At 39.8% G+C, this 24,709-nt stretch overlaps 1 protein-coding gene across 2 annotated transcripts in view; it reads left to right on the forward strand.

Moving 5' to 3' along the window:
* LRRC56 (leucine rich repeat containing 56) overlaps window positions 1-13,184 on the forward strand; it is a 131,282-nt gene extending 118,098 nt beyond the window's left edge. For both annotated transcript variants that reach the window (XM_082269575.1, XM_082269576.1), the window contains exons 10-14: window positions 598-662; window positions 5,297-5,421; window positions 7,216-7,406; window positions 10,677-10,986; window positions 12,590-13,184. In XM_082269575.1, coding sequence (XP_082125701.1) covers window positions 598-662; window positions 5,297-5,421; window positions 7,216-7,406; window positions 10,677-10,986; window positions 12,590-12,776 — 878 coding nt within the window. In that variant the 3' untranslated portion in view covers window positions 12,777-13,184. The remainder of the gene's footprint in view (window positions 1-597; window positions 663-5,296; window positions 5,422-7,215; window positions 7,407-10,676; window positions 10,987-12,589) is intronic.
* Window positions 13,185-24,709: the final 11,525 nt, after the last annotated feature.

A 24,709-nucleotide genomic window follows, 5' to 3' on the forward strand; every position in this document is an offset into this window, starting at 1 on the left:
AGTTGATTATTTAGCTCACTGTTACAGTGCAACCCCATTGAACTCAAAGTGTGAGTTTGACAAATTTTGCACCTTGAGGTAAAAATGCTATGGCTGCTAAGCACAGCATCCTGGTTGTGGCATGTGAATAGCCATGTCCTGCTGTAGTGTTAAAATTCAGGGGGTGGTAAAACCATGGCTTAGTCTCCTAACTTTACTGCCTCCCAGCCACTCATCTGAAAGAGCCCTAAGTGTTGTACCTTAAGCCTGTCACCACTAATGTCCAATTTGTCAAATCTACTAGCATCAATTATTTATAATACCTGGTATGGACCATAGTGCGGCAGATACAGTGTGGCATGGTACCTTCTGATCCCAGTAAAGCTGAATGCGGAATTAGATCTTTCTTTTGTACTCTTCAGGAAATATTTCTTTCATGTATGGATCTAAACCTACAATATGTTGTTTTTTATACATTTCCTTCCTTCACTGATGCTGTTTTTGTCCATATTCCACTATATGCTGTACACAACCTTTGTGCTTTTTAAAGTCATACATTGTATTTAATATACCATAGCATGTTGGTAATGTTCTCTTTCTTTATTTGTCATCCTTCAGGCATTGGTAAAGTCATCTGTGGGAATCCAATAAAGGCTCTTCGGACAAGAAAGGAAAAAATGGGGGTAAATGTCAGTAAAGGAAATAGACATTTTGGCTAGGTAGATATTGTATATAACATATTTAAACATAGCATAAATTTCAGTAGTAATATTATTATTATTCTGTGTTTTCACTATTTCCCCCACTAAGCTTCCAGCACCTAATATAAATTTATTTGCAAAAATTAATTAAAAAACCAAACAAATAATGGTGTGCTGTTCCACCCCACAAGTTAGTTGTATCAACCAACTCTATGCAATAATCGTATATGCTAATAGCAGAGATAGTGATAATATTATACATAACATATATGAATAAAAAAATAAATAAAATCTTTTAAAGCGCATGCAAACTTTTTTTTTTTTTAAAGTACTGTAATCAAAAGCTTATAAAAAGTGCTTTATGTCCTTTACACAATTGTGTAAATAAGGTCGCTCTTCACAGTGCAAAAATTGTTTGCACTGCACCAAAGTATGCCAAAATATAACATACAAACTGTGCTTTAGTACTTAGAGGAATGTGTAACCATATGGTTCGGATTGCATTTAAAACTCTATCATCAGACAGATACAACAGGTAGTGGGATACACTAGATTTAGCCCCATTTGGGATAATCCTCACTATGCGGAATTAGCCATGCTACCCTACGGTGGCAGATGGAAAAACTATGGTATTACACACTTACGCCATGTTTTTAAAAATGGAATGCTACGTTCTTTTAGTGAACTGAGGGAAACATTTCACCTTCCAATCTCCGTGAAGTTCTATTACATGCAACTTCACCATGCAGTGAGGGCCCGTGGGGGGTGGACCTGTGTTTAATTTTATGGCAGAAATGGACACTTATAAGGGCTTTATATCACATTGTTATTCCCTTTTATTGAATACCTTCCGAAAAGAGCATCCCCTGGGTGTGTCTTCCCGGTCGGAGAGAGAATCTAGGAGCATTTGAGGAGGAACAGAGGGAGGAGGCACTTCAGGCGGTACAGCAGTGTTCTTTGAATGTTGCTTAACGCATTTCCCAACTCTATAACCTACATAGAACTCACTACACACCTGCTAGGTTACACCATATGGGCAAAAATGAAACCCCTATCTGTACCAGATGTCACAGGGACCATGGAGATTTGATACACCTCATGTAGAGATGCCCAAAACTTCATATCTACTGGAGGGGAGTCATCCGTACCCTAATTGTGGCATTTGGGGTTCAGTTGTCTGATGACCCTAAGCTGTGCCTGTTGGGTATCCTGGGTGCTGTTCCTCTGGCAGATATTACTAAACAGGCTATAACCAGGGTGCTGTTTCAAGCCTGGAAACTAATATTGAGACACTGGATATCCTGTGACCCCCCCCCCCCCCCCCACAGTCAAGCAGTGGGTGGTCCAAATGGGAGATACCTTAAGATTGGAGAAATACATCTTTCAGCACAGGGGTAACTTGAGTAAATTTGAAAAATTATAGGCCCCTTGGCTGGCCGTGCCGTGTTTGGTCCCAGTAGACCTCATCCTAGGCATGTTACTAGCTGGGAGGATGTTAGACAGTATGGTTCTCCTCCTTTGTGATAAAGTCATGATGGGTTGCATGCAACAAATGTATACATTGACTGTCTCAATTAATATTGGTTGGTTTTATTGGCACCACGGGTAAACGTATCACTGGCATTTCGCAATTATGCATATTGTACCCTTGAGATATATGTGACTTGATCGTACATGTGCTCTGGACTCTGTAATGTTTGTGCACAATGTTCAATAAAGTTCTTTGATATATATAAAAAAAAAAACTCCATCATCTTGGCATCTCAAAAGGCAAATACAAAAGGCCATACTGCTTTCCATTTAAAAACAGTTTAATGTACGCAGAAAAATATAATTTCGAAAATCGGTGCTCTATGACTGTACCGAGTCAAAATTGCTCAGCATATGTTAGCAGCAATGTGAGCAACACAGTACCTCACTTAGCCAGGGGCTTGAAGTGAAGAAACAAACTACTCTTTTTGAAGTAGTGCTTTAAAGGATTCAGGGCAAAGCAATAGGTTTGTTTCTATCCTTCCCTCCAGTAGCATATACTTACCTTTCTTCATTCCCCCATGATCCATTCATCACTGGAAACCAGTGGAAATACCCAGTATTTATTGATGTAGGAGCACCTAGCTCACTGTAGGTAAAAACGCTGGCCTAAGCAGCACAGAAATATGGAGAGTCCATAGCCCTGTGTAAGCCAGGACACCAGAAACTCATAGCTTACATGGAACTTTCTGTCATTTCCGGAGGTTGAAAGAAGTAGTGAGGGAGATAAACGGAGGTAAGTAATTATGCTCAGGGAGGGCTACGCATGTGGGCAAAGTGCAGGTTCACTTTAAAGCCCCAATAGACAGACAGGCACAATCTGCCTGTATATGGGCCTGGGTGATCATTGGTGCTTTATGCAAAGTGTCCAGCACCAAGGTTTGGACCTTAATGCAGCCATGCATAGTGCGCCCTTCAGGGAGAGGCATTGTATATAAGCTCATGCAGCATTGATACCAGTGGAAAGCAAGGGAAACGCAACTAACATGGAAATATACAGTATGTTATTCAGCAAAATACACACTGACAGACCTGCTGGTTGGAGGATACTTGGTAGGGGCCATAAAGATATTCTCATTGCCTAAATAGTGACTGTATTCAAAGACATTACTGAAAATGGTCAAGCGCTTGTCTGTTTATTTATCTGATCTCCCTGTAGATAGTCCTGTATTTGCTTGCTTTGATCGACTTCTGTCAAAATTAGAAATCATAATACTTTAATAATCCCAAAGGGAAATTGTTGTGACACAGCCACACTCAACAAAGACAACACAAGATCACAACAATGAACAGAACAAGACACAAAGACACAACAAAATTACCAATAACAGCCTTTAGAGCCAAATAAAACAAATTAAAATTACACTCTAATAAACCATCCATACAGTTAACATACAACATAGAATACATAAAACAGATTAAAAATAACAGAAAATCAAACTACCAAAATGCAAATAATACACCACTTTCTCTAACATTACCCCAAATAATAATTAACATAATACCAACATACTATAAAAACTACACACTGTAAAACCCTGATCATAAACCAGGAGGATTAAATCTGCGCCTCCAGCCCTTACAGAGAAGAATTGTATAATTTAATAGCCACAGGCAAAAATTATGTCCTGTCTCACTCTGTGGTGCATCGTGGTTGTAACAATCTGTCACTGATTGTACTCCACAGACTGACCAGCATATTGCGGATTGGGTAGGAGGAGTTGTCCAAGATTGAACATACCTTGAACAACATTCTTCTCTTCAAAACTGCTGTTAAAGACTCTAACTTCTTTTTTTTTTTTTATATATATATATATATATATATATATATATATATATATATATATATATATATATATATATATAATTTTTATTGAGAATTTAAAGTAGGTTTATCCATCCAAATACATTACAGTCACATTTATAGAAAACAAAGAAAAAAAAAACAAAAACCATAGTTCATGAAATAGAAGGAAACAAAAAACACATTAGAATCCATATTATATACAAATCAAAAAAACATTTCAATTAAAATATTTCTTCCCTACCTCTACAATGCCACTGTGATAGAACTTTCCAAACATAATCCTAGAAATATGATCTCTCCCACCCATCCCATTTTTTACTAACAAAGGAGTAAAAGAGAAAAAGAAAAAAAAAAGGAGGAAAGAAAGGGGAAGGGGGGGGGGGGGGGGCAGTGGCAAAACATTTGATCAATCAGAGATATTTAATTTCACTTAGAAGAGCTACACCTTCCTCCGAGAGGACAAACATATTCCATGCCTCTCAGGTCTCATTATAGCTTTCTCTTTTATGCTGGGCTGTCAATATCAAGTCCTCCATTTTATTTATTCTACTTTCCGTATCCAACACGCAATTGTTGGGGGTACTTGTTTATTCTAAGGACTCTAACTTCAATACAACGACATCACTAGACTTGCGAAATAGGTTTGATGAGTCAGTTGGTGCCAGCCAACCTAAGCCTGCTTCCCCTAGCTAAGCCAGCGAAGGAGAATGTTGGATAACTTTTCTTGATCAGTGGCTGCAGGTGCTGATCAGTGTTGGGAGCCACTGTCAGAATACAGTGTTCCAAAGGGGGGATTCCTCCATCAACCTTCTTTGTGTGGAGGGAGGAATCTGTTTTTTTCTCACTTAGCCCACTGACTGAATGTAGAAAATACTAACCATCTATGACCAGCATAGGAAGACTCCAGCTAATTATAAGTATGTTAGCTGTATGTGAACTGTAGAGGAACTTTGTTGGCCTTTTCCAAAATGATAACTGAAACATAATTGGCTGAAAGGCCAATGGACAATTTTTTATTTCCTCAACTGGTGTTCTGGCATAGTAAGTTCTCCAAAATGTTTGCCACACACATGTATAGCTAAATTTTACAGATCTAATTGTTGCAGAAAGGGTTTGAGCTCCATGACTATATAAACAAGCAGGTATGGCTATCATATGACTGACACTATTTAATATCCACGTAGACACTGACCCCCAGCAGAGAACATTTGCAGTCTTCCCATGTATGGTCGCCCTAAAAGTTTACCTTTTGTAAGTCTAATCAACGTTTTCTTTTCAGTTAACTCCTGTGAACAATCTCCAATCAGAGGGCCACAAACCTGAGCCTCATGCAGTAGTGTCAACCCACAAAGATCGTGATGATGTGTTTGCAGAGTTGAAAGCCTGGAGAGAAAAGCACAATGAGTAAGAGCTTTTCAGAGACATTCAGCTATCTAGAACTTTTTAGAACCTATAATTATTGTTGATAATGGCATATAGTCAGATAGCTTTTAATTTTAACACACAACATGCACATAGCCAGCACACATGGCTTGATAAGTATAAAAAAGAAGCCCTTGTGGGCCAAGTGTATCGGTTCAAATTTTCAACCACTTTCCATATGTAAGGCTGCAAGTTGTAAGACCTCTAGTACCTTACAGTATATCAAAGGGTGTCTGTGGTAAGGAGAGATCTCTTTCTAGTGTCCTTAAGAATCTAATGAAATTATTGGTGGATTCAACCCCACTAAAGTCACTCAAATATGTGCCTGATGGGGAAGATTCCTTTACTGAACTCCTCAACAAACATAATGATTCCTGGGCTGATTCACCCCAAAATGTTCAACCATAGCTGTCTCTAGGGGGAGAGGCTCTTTATTAAACTTCTTAATAGACATAATAAATCAGTAGCAGATTTAAACTAACAATGTTTTTTTTTTTTGTTTTTTTTAACAGAAAACGTTGCATTAACCACTTGCCGACCGCGGCAAGTAAATATACTGCGGCGGTCAGCCCCGGCCAGGCAAAGTATATATATACGTCACTAGCCTGTCACCGGCTTGTGAGCCAATAGCAGGCGAGCGTGCGCCCGCTGAGGCGCGCGCCCGCCGCGGGTCGTTCACTAAGGAGTCAGTGCGTGTGACCAGTGGACCCGATGTCCGCCGGTCACTCGGCGATCGTCGGTAGAGGTGGAGAAAGGCAGGCGGCTAATGTAAACAAGCCGCCTGTCATTTTCCTCTGTGTAAAAATGGAGATTAGACGGTTCTACTATGTAGAACCGTTGATCTCTGTTTTTACAATAGTAGACATGTCCCATCACAGTTAGAAACATGCCCCTAGGACACTTGCCAGTGTCATTTTTACAGTAACAGTGCATATGTATAGCACTGATTACTGCAGTAATGTCACTGGTAACCCCAAAAGTGTCAAAAATGTCAGTCAAGGGTCCGATCTGTCCGCCGCAATGTCGCAGTCCCGCAAAAAAAATCGCAGATCGCCACCATTACTCGTTAAAAAAAAAACACCAACAATGACAAAAATCTTTCCCTTTGTTAGTAAACGCGATAACTTTTGCGCAAACCAATCAAAATACGCTTTTTACGATTTTTTTTACCAAACATATGTAGCATAAAACAAATTGGCTGAAAATGTTAAAAAATTTTGATTTTTACATTTTTTTTTTGGAATTTCATATAAAAAAATCTGAAAAATATTGTTATTTTTGCAAAATTTACGCTCTTTTTTTGTTTATAGCGCATGATCAAAAAATTGCACAGGTGATCGAATACCACCAAAAGAAAGCTCTGTTTGTGGGAAAAAAAGGACGTCAAATTCGTTTAGGTACAGCTTTGCACGATCGCGCAATTGTCCGTTAAAGTCACGCAGTAAAAAATCGCAAAAAACCCCCTGGTCAGGAAGGGGGTAAAATCATCCGGGGCTTAAGTGGTTAAAACAGGTACAACTCATGGCAGAAACCAACAATGTTTTCTCAAATTTGTCTCAGCTAGAGATCTACAGTACTTGCTCTAGTCTTCAACACACAGTGTATACTGAAAAAAAAGTCACATTATTTTAGCCATTTTGGAGTATAGATCAGCCCACCTTTACTGTTAGCCTCTTTAGAACTTAGCCAGGTTGTCATTTTAGGTTTTCTTTCATCTGCTTTGTTACATGAACCAAGGCCAAAACAACATTGTGACTCTGAATTGATTTCTTTCAGGCAGTTGAAGCGGATTGAGGATCAACGTGCTCCTCAGGTTCTCGTTATAACACATAGTGATGAAGAGGAAGAGGAAGAGGACAGTTTGTCTTCTAGCAGTGAAGATGTAGAACTAGAAGACTCCTGGGACTCACAATGTCCAATAAGAGTCACTCCAGATACCTCAAGCCCATCACCTCGGTCACCTGCAAGTGAGAAATATTGACAACTTCTATCTTTTTCAAGGGGCAAATGCTAATAAATAACAGACAGACCAAAATAACTGTTTATATCATTTTTTAGTGTCTATAGTCATTGTGATTAAATGTAGGTAGTCTGGTCATACATGGGCATATTGTCCTTTATAGGTGACATAAATATGAGAGCTGCTTCTTCTCCTTACAGACATAGCAGACACCAGCAGCTGGACTTTTCCAAAACCTGATAAAGGCCAAACAACATTACTGCCCCACCAGTTCTGGGCTGGGCATGGCTATGCCCAATTTCTAAAGAAGGGGTCTTTAAAACTCCTGAAACCATTCTACTTTACAATAACACACATTTCTTTACACTCTGTTGATTCATTGTTTGGCACGCTACATCCTCTTAAGTCACAGATTGTTCCCAAGTGGTTTATGAGTACCTATGACATAAACACAGTATTTCTGCTTGTTAGGGTCTTTGTTAACAGGTCTTCATTTGCAACAAACGAGTTTTGCATTCCTGTACATGTTTATAGGTATGCAAAACCCATTTAAAGCGAGTGAAGTGTAGGTCAGAGGAACGTCCACTGCAAGTCAAATATACCGGTCACTTAATTCTGAATGATCTTATAAGCATCTCAAAATGGTGCTGTTGACACAAGCCTGAGGCCTGTTGAACTAGGCCCTAACTATGTGTGACAGGTACACTATTGTCAATTAAATGTACCGCAGGTTTCAGTATTGCCTTCCAAATAAATTGTTCACATACATACTTTCTTCTTTATAGTGTCATCTCTGACACCACAATTCCATATTTTCATACTTTTATTGACACAGTCATCTTGCCCACTGTTATGCTGAGTGGATAGTAAAGAGTTTTTTCAAGCCACTTTTTTAGTCCATAATGTGGAAGTGCATTTCATCTTTTTAGATTTGCTAGTTTAAGTATCTTCTTAGTGTAATGCCACATAAGTGTTTTATGATTTTTGTATTTTTTATTTTGTATATGTTTTAATGCTGAACTCCAAGCAGAAAGCTAAATACACTGATGAAACTTATAAGCAAGCTGTTTTACCTGCCAAAAGATTTGTATTTCTCTCCATTTATTTCTGGTGTTTACATTCTGCCATGTCAAAGGAAAAGACCTGAAGTAAGATGAATGGCAGCCTCAGCCTGGAATCCAGCCAGGCCATGCCCCCAATGCATTTAGTTCCACCCCTTGGAGCTTAATCATGAGGATTCTGGTATGCTGCACAGCACTGTCTGGCAGGCGGGAAGACTTTTTCTCTGCCAGAGTTCAGTAACACGAACAGGTCTTGTCCCTTCAGCTCACCTCTCTTTCACTCTGATTTCTTCTCATATCAGCATGCTACTTGTGCTACCTCTCCCTCTCCCAGAGCTGTGCTGCATAGGGGCTGGAAAAACCTGGCTCCAAGTCCTATTTAGATACATAAACTGCTTGCATTTGCAAAAAAATGTAAATGTGAGCTAACACCATACACCCTCACCACCCCCACAGTCCACACTGTACTTACGTCTGGGGAGCTGTTAGTGCCCATGCAGCTGGTCCAGCAGTCTGGGGATTCAAAATCCCTGCTTTTCTCTCTCTTCTCTGTGCAGCACTTCTAGGACAGACCAGAGCAATCCACTGTGCTGTTGCTGACCAATCAGAATCGCTCTGATCTGTCCTGGATGCACTGCACAGAGGGTATTAAATCACTGGACTGCTGAACCGACTGAGTGGGCACTGACAGCTCTGCATCCTCAGAGTTAATTACATCAGGGACTTGGGGGAGGGAGGGTGTACGGTGTTAGTTCACCTTTACATTTTTTCTGCAAAGGTCAACTAACACTTTAAGGAGGTCAACTAACACATTAAGGATGTATTAATGAATGCAAAGCTGCAATTTATCCCTGTCTTATATGTCTGCCTGGAGTTCAGCCTTTGCGTCAGGGTGACTGCACTCCTGTGCATGCAGGAGTGACATCATCCTATGCTGGCCAATCAAGATGGCCAAAGACCGGCACCCAAAAGAAACCAGGGAGAAGATGCCAGCACCAGCAAGGGGTCAAGGGTGTCGGAATGTTAGAACTAAGGATAGTATTTTTACCTTTAGTTCCGCTATAACGTGAAACGAAACCACTCATTTTAAGAGTTTCCCAAACATTTACTTTCAAGACATGCAGTAAATGATAACTGATACCTGTCACGGATGCTTGTTCTCTCAACAGAACTATGAAGCCATCAAATGGGTGGTGTCATAACTAATCACATGTGCAACACCATGGCACCTGCAGTGCAGATCAAGGAGGGACTAAGATGGCTGCTTATTTGGCTGTAAAGGATAGGAGGGTTTAGTTCCACTTTAAAAAAAATAATAATAATAATAATTTGAAACAGTTAAAATGATGCACACCCGCTGTTAGTTTTCCTGTATTTGATCATAATGCTGAAATAATGCCATTGTTGATTAATTAAATAGAAAAGTGTGCGGCACCACTAGACCCATTCTGAGGACTAATTTCCGCTTTCACATTAAAGTGGGGTACACACTATAAGAAAATCGGGCGAACGATTGTCCGATTTTCCTTGTTGTTTCACAGCAAATCGGATCCGATTAATGAATTTTCCTACGAAAATTTGTTCGAAAATTCTCGTACGACAAAGGCTTTTTTTGTTGTTTATTGTTTCTGGTCATGCGCAGTGTTTCTTTTCTGATTTTTCTTGTACAAAAAATCGTATGAAAACAGTACACATTAAACAAAAATCATTTGTTTTTTCCCATACGAGAAAGATTTTGGAGTTTGTCCCTTCGAGAAATTTTGTAAGAAAATTCTGAATCGTCTGTGGAAAGTTCTGTACACACTATACGAAAATCATACGAAAATTCTTTGGATGAAAATGTCCGCCCGATTTTCTTATAGTGTGTACGAGCCTTAAGTCTTACATTACCCGATAGTTGCTTGAGATAGTCAGATAAACTTTTTGGAACAATGTAAAAAAAAAAAAAGCTCCAATCCCACATACATTTGTTTGTTATTGACATTTTTTATGGATGTCTTTAAAAAAAAAAAGATAAATAGTTATGCAGTGTTAAACAGCTTCTGACAAGTTGTTAACACTGGCAACTGAGCTCAGTGTACAAAAATAGAAGGTCCTGTCCAAAGCCTTTAATCATATTTTTGTTGTAATAATCTCTTGCAGATGGGCATTGTAGTTGCAGTAAATATCACATTGCAGAAGCAAGGACTAACACTGTTTGTTTCTTGTCTGATCAGGCCAGCTTGGAGAGATGACTTTGCAGGATGCTCCACTTCAGCCATCCCCTCCTATTACGCCATGCCCACCCTCTTCCGCCACTGGAAATTTGCGCCTAAACAAAGGAGCAGATATACGAGCCAGACGTTTACTCCAAAGTACAAATCAGATTAAAAGCCTTACCCCAAGGGCAGTGGAAACAATTGCATACTTAGCAGATGAGGCATTCTTGCTTACTGATGACAAAAGCATAAGGACTCTAGTCCAGTCACACATGGAAGGTGGAAGGCCTGGTTCTGGATACTCATCAGCAGCTTATATACCCTCCAGGTTAGTGTTCAAATTCTTGAGTGGTCATTACTTATATTATTATAAAGTATTTATACATCCAAAATGTTTCTTAGTGTTTAATAGGGTACAGAGGGGCTAAAATCTTCAGTACTCTAACCTAATACTTCCTGTCCTGGAGACACAACAGGAAGTGAGAGGAAATTTCTTCAAAGCGAGGGTATTCCTGTTTAAGGCAGTTGTCACCCTAACAGGTGTCTCCATTGAAAGATTTCTTTTCAACCCATTTCTGGTGACAATGGTAGATTGGGGGAACGTCTGGGTGAATCTAAGATGGAAAAGGACCTGGGGGTTCTGGTAGACAACGGGCTTGGAAGTGACATGCAATGCCAACCCGCTGCAAGCAAAGCCAACAGAATACTGGGATGTATAAAAAAGGGGATTCACCCCAGAAATAAGGAGATTATTCTCCCACTCTACAAGACTCTGGTCCGGCCACATCTGGAGTATGCTGTCCAGTTCAGGGCTCCGGTCCTCAGGAAGGATGTGCTGGAACTGGAAAGAGTTCAGAGAAGGGCAACAAAAATAATTAGGGGAATGGAGGACATCAGCTATGAGGAAAGACTACAAGCACCTATTCTCTCTGGAGAAGAGACGATTGAGGGGGGATATGATATCAATGTACAAATACTGTACTGGCGACCCTAGCATAAGGAACAAACTATTCAGAGAAAGGAGATACAATAAGACACGTGGCCACTCACTAAAACTAGAGGAAAGGCGGTTTAACCTTAAAGTACGTAGGGGGCTCTTTACTGTCAGAGCAGTAAGGATGTGGAATTCTCTTCCGCAAACAGTCGTATCAGCAGGGAGCATCGATAGTTTCCACAAACTATTAGATGGGCACCTTAAAGACCACAACATACAGGGGTATACAATGTATGGTTATCAGCAAACACACACACACATCATAGGTTGAACTGGATGGACTGATGTCTTTTTTCAACCTCACTAACTATATAACTATGTAATTTTTAAGTTTCCACATCACTTTCTTTAGGGGCAATGGTCACTAGGACAATTAGGGTAAAGGTATCCAGTGGGAACACAGACTTCAATAAAAATCAACATGGGTAAAAGTTTTTCCACACTCTGTTCAAAATGCAACCTCTTCATGCCGGCTGTACGCATATATGCAGCCACTTGGGAGCTGGGCCTTAAAGCCGAGAGGTCGCATATATGCGTACCAAAATGTAAACAATGCTGTTCCAAGAGAACGCACCCTGCTCGCTTTCGACACAGTTACCAGCAGGTAATGGAAAGCTTTCTGATCATGTGACAGCCAATCATAGCAGTCACGTGACCAAAATGCCTGCCTCTGGTGTCTGAAACCCCCTTAATGGGCTGGGAAGCACCAGTGCTAAGGGGTTAAAGACAACATTTAACCATACATACATTTTAACTGAGGTAACCTAATGATATTCAGCTCATATTCGGCTCATACTTTGGGAGAAGTACGAAAGGTACATTATTAAAGGGATCTGTAAACTGTGGAATTCAGAATGTATGTCCTTATCAGCATATACATAAGTCTTCTTGTGTATCATAAAATTTAGTTTTTTTTGGATATGTTCTTGTTGTTTAGGTCTACAGTAGAAAGAAAAAGTCCTACATTCATTACCTCCCATCAACCAGTCATCCGTTCCATTAGTAAAATGCCAGAGAGACCATCGCCACCACATAATATTCGACCTGTTACATCAAAGGGCATCCTGCAAAGATTGCCAAATAGACCAACTCTTCTAACAGCCAGCAAGACTTCAAACACATAGGATGGCATATGAGGATGGGGAAAGGTGGTCAACTTCACTTTGCTGACCACAGAATCTCGCTGCTGTATTGGGATATTTATCATGATATGAAAATGTGTTTAAAAAGCAAGAAGAGGAAGAATCCACAAGATAGGAACTTTGAAGCTTCTAATTAAATGCAATAACAATATTAAGCGATGATTAATAATGATCTTCCAAGAAAAATAGGTTTGCTTATTTGTTTCACTTGTTGCACTAAAAGAAACGCGCCTTCGAATGGGAAACACTGCAATACCGCAATATGAATGCTTTATAGAATGTTAACTATATGGAACTTTTTGTACATATTGAATTGTTGATCACACAGTTACTCTATTATTGTCACATATTCTTTCTTATGTGTACTTTTAGGAACAAATGATAAATTAGTGACTATAACAGATATCCAGACATCCAGACAAGTAACAAAGTGGTAGTGAAGAGATGACTATATTGTTATCAGTGGATGACTTAAACGTCTTTCCAGAGACTGCTATCTGAAATCTAAAACTATGTATTTATTTCACTGATTTGTATATAAATTTGAAACTATTTCCCATAGCCCTTTTAGTGCCGGTTCACATTTGTGCGATGCGGGAACGCTGCGAATATACAGCGTGTTCCCGCATCGCATCCGCACCCCTGGCAGTTCACACTGCCATATGCGATACGCTGGGGGTGTCAATTAAAAGTTAACGACACCCCCAGATAAGATCGCATATCGCGGTGCGATCTGAAAGTTCGCACAGAATCGGATCGTACTAGTGTGAACCACCATGCGATCCGATTCTGCTGCAGACCAAAAAAAGGGTCCTGTGCGTCTTTTTGTGCGATTGCGGTGCGAATTCAGCCATACAAACTGTATAGCTGAATTTGCACCACACAGAGATCGAATGTAATTTAGGAGCAGTGCTCTCCGAATTACATGGGATCTCTGTGATCGCACTAATGTGAACTGGCACTTAGAGACTATTAAACTATTCACATGAGTCCCTGCTGCTAAATTAGCTCACAATGCAATGTCCTTACAACAGTCATGCGCAAACAGTAAAATCACTTTAGCCCAGCAGTATATTTTAGACTGTGGGAAGAAAAGCCCCGACACTGCCAGTCAAGAGGGTTAACCATAATATATTCTTATCATGGAATTGATTTTCCCAGTATGAACAATTAGCATATTTAGAAAAGTTATATCCTTGCATGTTTCAATATTCAAATGAAGAAAAAAAGGAATATCACACACAGGGGGAGATTTACTAAAACTGGAGAGTGCAAAATCTGGTGCAGCTCTGCATTGTAGCCAATCAGCTTCTATCTTCAGCTTGTTCATCTAAGCTTTGACAATGAAACCTGAAATCAAATTGGTTTCTAAGCAGTGCCGCACCAGATTTTGCACTCTCAGGTTTTAGTAAATCTTCCCCACTGTGTCTACTAAAAAAATATTTTCTTTATTCTAAATCAGCACAGGACTCAAGATAATGCCTGGCACACTTCCCAGTGTACTTAAGCCTTGTACACACACATACTAGTTTTTGTTATTTCATTCAATCCATCAGTTTGAACGAAAAAAAAATCTGACAGCTCCGGTCAGAGCCACTGTACTAACAATCAGATGTTAGTACAGCGATCTCCCTTGCTGTGCTATTGTGTTCTGACAGGGGGACAGACCCCCCAACCCCTAGAACACTCCAGTCAGCATTCTTAACCATTGGCTAAGAGCAGGGCCGGTGCTTCCATTAGGCAAACTAGGCAGCCGCCTCGGGCACATTGCAACCTAGGGGCGCAGCCATGAGTTGACACTCTCTGTCCATCATGAATGATCCTTGTGAGCTGAGGGGAGGGGGCGGCAGTGGGGGAGGAAGAATGGACAGAGGAAGATGCCAGGTGTCTGGGCAGTGGCTGAGCTACCAGGCCCTGGCTTTCCACCACTGTTGGGGGGGGGGCAAGAGGCAGGAAGGGAGCCCACAGGAGTGCTGCCTGCATGATGATCCCCTTTGGCTGGAGCTGAATGGTATAAACCCTGGGCAGGAAGTGACTGTCTGCACTGAGCTGGTGGGCAGCCGTTCATTTCCCTGGGTCGGTATTAAGCAGGGAGCGGAGGAGAGCTGAACCTGACCCCAAGCTTGGCACTGGAGGGTGGCACCTTTACTGGAGCAGAAATGAGGAGGCACTGGAATGGTCTGAAGAGGTTTGGGATTAGGGACGTGCAGAGTTCTCAGACTGCTGCTTCTCCCTTCACCAGGAGCCGGTTGGAACTCTGGTGAGCACTGTGGTCCAGAAGAGGACCATCCTAGAAGAAGGAATCAGCAGGATCACGGTAAAGGAGGGCAGAGTGCGGGCCACTCTCTTCATACCGCCCAGTGAGTGTCCCCAGAACAGGGGATCAGGGTCCCTGGGTGTGACATGGAGGTTCTCTGGTGTGAAAGGGAATCAGGGTCACCACATGTGCCATGGGGGATAGGGGTCGCCGGGTGTAACAGGGTTTCGGGGTCACCAGGTGTGCAATGAGGAATTGGGGTCCCTGGGTGTGCCATGGGGGACTTAGGTCCTCAGGTGCGACATGGAGGAACATCAGGGTCCCCAGGTGTGACATGGAAAAACATCAGGGTCTCTGGGAATGACATGGAGGAACATCAGGTGCCCCTGGTGTGACATGGAGGATCATCGGTGTCCCTTGGTGTGGCATAGAGGGACAATAGGGTCCCCAGGTGTGACATGGAGGAATATGGGGGTCACTGGGTATGACAGCATAACATAGAGGAGCCATCAGATCAGGGTCACTGGGTATGACATAGAGGAATTTTTAACCCCTTCCCTTTTTATTTTTTTGGGGGCGGGGGGGCGCAAGTAGCTGGTCTTGCCTAGGGCGTAAAATAGTCTAGCACCAGCCCTGGCTAAGAGTGCTGACAGGGAGCCAGTCGGCAGACCTTTTTCGGTCATGAGCCTTCGACAGAAGCCGTACACACGGGCGGAATGTTGGCCAGTTTCTATTGAACCAGGCGATGCTGGCTGACATTCAGCCCATGTGTACTAGGCTTTAGCCTTTGTCAAAGAGTGCTTAGGCAAAGCTCTGAGGAAATGTGCCAGAGCTTTTTTTTGCATTCTATGTAAATTTTGAATAATGAAAATACGTTTTTAGGGAACAATAGTGTGTTATATTTATTTTTTTTTCTTCATCTGAATGTTGTGGCCTGGGAATGAGCCTGGATCTGCACCCATGTTCTGCTGGGCTGGTGATGTATGGATTGACCTGGCAAACACTTTGTATCATATTGTATGTTCCAGTACTCATAATTCATAGAATAAATGTATATGTTCCAGTACTCATAGAATAAAAAGAATAGAGGTTTTATTAGAACAGAAGGTTGGAGGATAAACAGTGAAAGGATGGGAAAATCATTGAGGGGACGGGTTTAATCAGATAGGAGGCAAACAGATAAAGGTATGGTGCCTCATGGGTGAAGTAGAGTAAATGGAGAATCATTGTTAGATCAAGAAAAGGGAAAACAAGAGGTAATAGAACACTTGGAACATTTGTATTAGGGAAGTTTGGGTGGAGTTTGTCCATTATGGCTTCATTCTTTAAATGAATGTGAGCGTATGCAATGTTATATTATAAGGCACATTTTTTTTTTTTACCCATTTTATATATGAAGTTTTGGTGGGAGATGTTTGGTATCTGCACAATTTGTTAAAAAAATCTTTCTATACTAAGCATAGTTAAATCACCTAATATTAACTCAACTGACCTTCGTTCCTGCTTTGTTTAAAGAGTAGCTTAGCTTTTGTTAAGATAAAAACATTCCCCCCTGGGTGATCTATGTACATTACAAGGATTTTAACAAACCTTGGTGCAGATTCCTACCTTTTGTCACTCTGAAGAAATCCCTGTGTGTTTGTTTGTGTCCATGTGGTAAGTGAATCTAATAGGAGTGGTTTCATAATTATCAACCAGCTGCTGTACCTGCAGGGCTCTAATGAGGAAAATTGCAGGTTCTGCATCTCTTTAGACGTGATTTCCTTTTTGGAGTATCTCACCAAAAATGACATTTTTGTTGCAGGGGATGCTTAATATCTGACTTGTATGTTAGTGCAGACTTCTGGGAAAATCAGTGAGCCAATCACACAAGCAGGAAATTATGTTTCTAGGGGGTGTATTGTATACATTCTGTGTACAGAGCACCTCCAGGTAGCCATATTGCATTGCATTTTACAGAAAATTACAGAGATGCATATTGAAAAGTAAATGTCATTTTTAATAGCATTTAATTACAATATGACTTGAGTTGCAATTGTATACGCTATACTATTTTTATTTTCTATTTTTTTCCCTACAAAAGTGGAGTTACCCTTTAATGCTTTTAAGTGTCAGTCCATTCAAAACTGATAAATCATATTGGACAGATATCAGGAAGCCCATTTACTCCAGCTTTTTTTTGTGTTTGATAAGATGTCTGCACCTATATTTTCATATCTGTTTACCAGAGACAGCCATTACATTACAAGTGGTTTTCAGTCTCAACTTACATTTTATAATCTTTTTATAATGATAAATTCTGCAGAATGTGAACTGAAACTTCTGATCAGAGTGATATCTAGAAAAAAAAAAAAAATAAGCACCTGTTTGGAAAAGAATCACCTATCCCTCCCTTCTAGATTGTAAGCTCTAACGAGCAGGGCCCTCTAGTTCCTCCTGTTTTGACTTGTATTGTAACTGTATTGTCTTCCCTCACATTGTAAAGCACTGCGCAAACTGTTGGTGCTATATAAATCCTGTATAATTATAAAAAATAAAATAGTCAGATTTCGTTGCTTTGCAGACTGAAATGAAGACAGTTTTTGTTTAAGTGCTGGTTCACACTACGTCGCCTTCCGACTTAGGGGGCGACCTGTGAAGTTGTGTGCAGCGCGACTTCGGCGCGACTTGCACAGACTTCATAAAATGAATGTCTATGCAAGTCGCTCCAGGTCGCCCTGAAGTAGTACAGGAACCTTTTTCTAAGTCAGAGCGACTTGTGTCACTCCTATTAGAACCGTTCCTGTATTACACTATGGACCGCGACGGTCTGCGACTTGTCAGGCTGACAAGTCGCCTGACAAGTCGTACTGGTGTGAACGGGCTCTTATCCAGCTGTATTTACAACTTATAATGTCCGAGTTAAAGATATAACACCAACATGTCAGAAAAAAATTAAAAAAGCATTCAAAAACAGAATCACTGGGTTGGAAACAACCCCCCCCCCCTCCTAAAAATAACTTGTAAACTTGAGTAAATACAGCTGAATAAAACAAAAATTGTAGGCTCATTTTAGGCTGCAAAGCAACAAAATGTGATTATTTTAAAGGGGGTATTCTTTTCTATACCCGCTGTACATCTGAAATACCAGTTCTAATTGTGCTTTTCCACTGCTGGTACCGCATGGTATAGGGTCGGAACGGTTCGGTACGGTACGGTATAGGTTTGCTTTTCCACTGCATGGAACCGAACGGTACGGTACGGTACGGCTCTGAAAAAACAGTACCTACTCGATTGTGGTTCCAACAGGTACCATAACTGGTACCCAGTGTTGGGGTAGTTACTCAAAAAATGTAACTAGTTACTAGTTACTTCTGTAAATTGTAATGAGATTACTTTACTAGTTACTGCATTTGAAAAGTAACTTCACTACTTATTACTTTACTCTCCTCTTTCTTAATTGACCGTGTAGAAGAAGATACATGGCACTCTTTCTGCATAGAGTTTATTGTATAAACACAGGCTTTGGGAAACATGAGAACAAAACCTGAAAAAAAAACAGAATAAAACATAAAGTGCAACAAAAAGTCATAAACTTCATCCCTCTCTATTCTTCGAAATAACGATTGTATCACACGGCTTGGGTAACGCAGGAAAGAGCGTTCCTATAGTCTAGTAAAGTAGTGTAGTTACCTCCTATAGCCTAGTAAAGTAGTGTAGTTACCAATATTAGTATTGTAACTAGTTACTTTACTTAGTTACCAAAAAAAGTAATGTAGTTACTGTAATTAGTTACTTTGTAACTAGTTACCCCCAACACTGCTGGTACCATATCCCACAATCCTTTGCATGCAGTCACTTCTAGCCACTGATTGGTCAGAGAATCCCACCCACCCCGTTGTTATCCTACCCACTTAACTTTAGTACTGCTTTAGTGGAAAAGCAAACCTATACCGTACCGTACCGAACCGTTCCGACCCTATACCATGCGGTACCAGCAGTGGAAAAGCAAACCGGGCCAAGCAGGGCCGAGTAGAGCCGAGCCGGTACTAGCCGGTACTTGCAGTGGAAAAGTGCCACAAGTAGATTGGACCTTTAAACTCAAAAGAAATGCCAATAAAATGGAACCTTATTTGCTCAAACCTCTTTCATATCTGTATATTGAGATTAGAAATGTAATTTTGCTAAGTTTTGATGTACATTGATAAATTAACATTCAGATGTGATCTGTTACAGTGAAAAAAAATGCAAGATAATCATATTTTATACTCTGAATATTTTTGTTTGTATGAATAAAGCTATTTTTTAATTAATTTGTAAGAATTCTTTTTGTTAAAATGTCTGTGACAGCTTAGCACAACATCAGCAGAACTAGGCTGCATCAATAGAATATACATCAAATGTATACATATTTTCATTTGATTAAAGCAAAGGAGTAGGTGTGGGGCATACAGGAAAAAAAAAAGATATGGGACAAGACTCAATTTTTTAGTGGTTCCACATCCCCATGTTAATATTGAGTAAAATGGAGAATAGAAGAAGGAATTGGGACTTTATAGGTAGCCACTCATAACCCCCGGGAGAAATAATCTCAAGTGTTTATATAAAAAGTATATTTTATTTAGACATCATTAAAAGGTTATATAATGTCAATACAAAAGTAGATGCAATATCTCCTCATGATATACAATATATAACAGGCTCTCTCCTACAACACAAGGGAGAGGCTAATGAGAATACCCGTAGTGTATATAGATACCATGTGATACGAGATTAGATTCTCTAGGTTCCACGGGTATCTCCAAAAATGACAGGATCGCTACGCGTTTTGCTTGTAGCTTCTTCAGGAGTTCCTGGTCAGTACTGGGAGATATAATTATACAATACATTAATCTTCATAAATCTTATTACATATACACACTTATTTCACAGCACTTGAGTTACAATACAATAGTACACACAAAAAAAAAAAAAATATATATATATATATATTAGCATATTTCATCCGACCAATAAAAGAAAAGTACCATCCTACGACTCCAGATGCTCCATTTCTACTTCCTTCCTTGTGGAAGTTAGGTAGGTATACCGCTAACATTTATTTATATTATACTATATTACATATATATATATATATATATATTTTTTTTTTTTTTTGAGATAGGAATTTTGGTTTTTCATGAGCTATATGCCAAAATCATCAATATTAAAACAATAAAAGGCTTGCACTACTTCAGTTGTGTGTAATGAATCTAAAATATATGAAAGTCTAATGTTTATCAGTACATTACAGAAAATAATGAACTTTATCACAATATGCTAATTTTTTGAGAGGGACCTGTAAATCTTTCCCGTAGTTAGTAAACGCAATAACTTTTGCACAAACCAAAATATGCTTATTGCGATTTTTTTCACCAAAAATATGTAGCAGAAATCAAATTGGCCTAAAATGCTAAAAAATTTTAATTTTTACATTTTTTTTGGAGAATTTCATATAAAAAATTTGAAAAATATTGTTATTTTTTCAAAATTGTGGCTCTTTTTTTGTTTATAGCGCAAAAAGTAAAAATCGCACAAGTGATCAAATACCACCAAAAGAAAGCTCTGTTTGTGGGAAAAAAAGGACGTCAATTTCATTTAGGTACAGCGTCGCACGACCGCGCAATTGTCCGTTAAATTCATGCAGTGCCGAAAATAGGCCCTGGTCTTTGAGCAGCCAAATCCTCTGGGGCTTAGTGGTTAATGATGTCTAAATAAAATATTCATTTTATATAAACACTTGAGTTTATTTCTCCCCGGGGGTTATGAGTGGCTACCGTTAAAGTCCCAATTCCTTCTTCTATTCTCCATTTTACTCAATATTAACGTGGGGCATACATGCGACAATGGGTCCTGTAGTTCCACTCCAGTTTCAGAGCCTACAATATTGTTACTACATTATCCCTCTATTATAACTCCTCCATGCCTGAAAATAATTTTCTCATGCTGTTTATGGATCTGAACCACCATAACTGTGCAAATAATGTCTGCAAAGCAGTTTCAGTCCTTATCCAAGAAAGAATTAAAGTGGTATTAAACACAAAAGCAATTATTTGTTATATTGTAGCTTTCTTAGATGTGCTGGCTGCATTTGTTTCCTTTTTTAGGCTTTCTTTCTTCTAATTTCATCTGATGATCCAGCCAGCCAGTCTGTTGTTTTTCAAAAGAACAAGCTCTCTTCCAGATGTATCAGTTAAGAAGATGAGACAAACCCTTTACCACTGACCACTGAGTTGCTTACAATAATCAGCTTTTATTTATTTATTTATTTATGTAAAACATTTATCACATAAACTGTTTGCTGTTACTGCTTATAAAGTTGTTGCTGGAGTCTGGCTTCAATTTGTTGCTGTATCAAAATCTGCTAGTACATCTAACATGCCCCTCTCCCCAAACTGATGATGCTGCTGTCCAAGGGTGCCTCCTGTGCTCCTTCCTCCAGACTGGAGGCACTCTAATACAGGAGGTGTGTTAATGGTCAGATCAGCAGCTAAATACAGAGGAAAAAGAAAACTGATGCAGCTATCACAAGTAATGATCGGTGCGCTACAATGTATTACATTTTGGGTTTTAGTACCCGTTTAACATCATATGTGATATCATTTGCTAAGCAAATACAAAGCCTTCTCAACAGAAACATATCAAATTCAAAGGCAAGGTAAAGTGATATTCAAGCAGCAAAGGCTGAAATCAAGGCTGAAGTTTTATATTGATTCCACAAGAAAGCAAATTTAATTTCAGCTAACATATTTTGGAGCCAACAAACCACATCTTCATCAGGGCAACAAAAATACAAAAGTTGAAGTAACAGCCATGATAAGCACTGATAAATAAAATACACAAAAAATGATACCTAAAATATGAACATGAATGTAAAAAATGTGGCAAAATCACCATTGATAAGACTTAACCCAAAATGTTCATCAAGAATTAAAACCTAGTTATAAAATGCAGTAGATCTTGTGCCCTTTGGGGGGAAATATTTATGGCAATAAAACTTTAAGAAAAAAATTAAAGCGTAAAAAAATCTAGAATAACCACATCTAGTAAACACAGAATAGTCTACAATGCATTTCAAACTGTTAATATTAAGACTAATTGAAATACACAAACTAAGGTGTACGTTTAGTAAACTGAGAAGTTTTCTCTCAGTTCAATTCTCGGCAGTTCTCAGAGAAAAAATATCTCCTCTGGCACCCAGTTTAGAAGGGTGAGAACTTCACTTCTCACAGGGTGATCAGAGGAGAAGTTTTTTCTCTGAGAACTGCCGTGATCTCTGTATAACTGGGTGGACTGCCTGTAATCTCGCGAGATTTTGTGAGATTACAGGCACTGCTAAATTTAAAAAGTGAAACTAAAGTTTAAAAGAACTCGTAATGACATGTTCTGACACATGAAAACATATATATACACACACACACACATGCACGGTATATATACATACAGTATATAAATATATATATATATACACATACACACACACACACATATATATATATATATATATATATATATATATATATATATATATATATATATATATATACACACATACATACAGTACATACATACATACATGCCAATCTGTATGCAATTGCACTGTATGTTGGCAGATTGCATGCAGATTGTACACCAGACCACAGGCTATCGTTTGTGGTGTGTGGGTGTGGGGACAGTGGGAAGAGTGATCAACACAGGGGTTCTGGCTTGTAGGATAGCTGGAGGAATCCTAGTAGTGTGTGGTAATTGCTAGACTGCTCCCCAACCCTTAGAGTGCATCAGATTGTATGTAAGATTTGTATCTGCCTGTGTGTGGTCAGCCAGCTGGATTGGACTGGAGTCTCCCTCTAGTGGTGACCGAAGGCAGTGCAGGCTGTGAAAGTATTGCAACCAATCTAATTACTTAAGCCCCGTACACACGTACCGATCGTCGGCCGAACGATCGGCTGTCTTTTGTCCCCGGGCTGTCATGTCCGCTGAAAAGTGCAAAAGACTGCACACGAATTTTGTCCGCCGACTGCAGAAGTGATGTCATGTGATGGTTAACTTTCCCTGTGTTTTTTCTTTTATGAGCATGCCCAGTCTTGCAAATCTGCTGTCTGTCGGCCGAATTCTGTACTGACTGGCGAACAATCGGCCGTTCTGGTGTCGGCATACAAACATTTTAATGCTTGCACGACAGATTCTGTTCGGCCGAAAGTGCGCTGTCGGCTGTCGGAAGCATCATACTAACAAGCCTACATTTGGCCGATCGGTCGTCTGCCGAATCTTTTCTGCGACAATCGGTACGTGTGTACGAGCCTTTAGTAGGAATTTTCTTTATTTCCGTTATCCCCTTATACTGCCCAGTCACGATTCATCACGTCTCGTTTAGCTAGTCGCCGTGGGCGTGGTTGAATCGTGACAGATTGGTTTCCTCCCACACTCCAAAGACATGCTGGTAGGTTAATTGGATCCTGTATAAAAAATTGGCCCTGCTGTGTATGTATGTGAGTGATGCCTCGTATACACGTACCGATCGTCGGCCGTAAATATTCGGCCGACGACCGATCGGCCGATTGTATGCTTGTTAGTATGATGCTTTCGACAGCCGACAGCGCATTTTCGGCCGAACAGAATCTGTCCTGCAGGCATTAAAATTTTTGTTGGCCAACACCAGAACGGCTGATTGTTCGCCAGTCAGTACAGAATTCGGCCGACAAACAGCAGATTAGCAAGACTGGGCATGCTCAGAAAAGAAAAAACACACGGAAAGTTATTCATCACATGACATCACTTCTGCAGTCGGCTGTTGTTGGCCGACAAAATTCATGTGCAGTCTTTTGCAGTTTTCAGCGGACAGGACAGCCCTGGACAAAAGACGGCCGATCGGTACATGTGTACGAGGCATTAGGGACCTTAGATTGTAAGCTCCTTGAGGGCAGGGACTGATGTGAATGTGCAATGTATATGTAAAGCGCTGTGTAAATTGACTGTGCTATATAAGTACCTGAAATAAAAAAAAAATATATATATATATATATACATACATACACACCAGTACATACAGTATATATATATATATATATATATATATATATATATATATATATATATATATACACACAGATATATATGTGATTGTATAGTTAATGTGTTTCTAACCTGCTGTTGATGTATATTTCACTGCAGTAGGGAGAGTTTTTACTTTCACTTTTGGGCACGGGGACATTCACAGCAGAGATCTCCTATTTCTTCCTGCTATCTCCACCTCTGAGCTGGAGAAGTAGGAAGAGGAGATCTTCAAAGAGAAGCACAGTGATCAGGTGACATCATGTGTTTCTAAACTGGCCGTTTCTATTGCAGTGAATGCAAGCTGTTTGTGTACTGAGATGAGAAGAGAAGACTATGTTCTCCACTACTCTTCTCAGTATTTTAAACCTGCAATGCTCTGAGACAAGCCGTGATCATCCAGATCTCGGCTTATCTCAGTTTACTAAACGTACACCTAAAATTGTATCAGTAGAGAAATTTCTGACTCAAAATATACAACAAAAATGATGTTTGTATGTATGTAATATATGTAATATATATGCAGAAAATAAAAGCCATCAACTTAGAATGTTGATTGATAAAGGTGTGTGTGTGTCCTGTAACATTT

This window comes from Pelophylax lessonae, assembly GCF_965119305.1.
Source record: "Pelophylax lessonae genome assembly, chromosome: 10".
Lineage (NCBI taxonomy): Eukaryota > Metazoa > Chordata > Amphibia > Anura > Ranidae > Pelophylax > Pelophylax lessonae.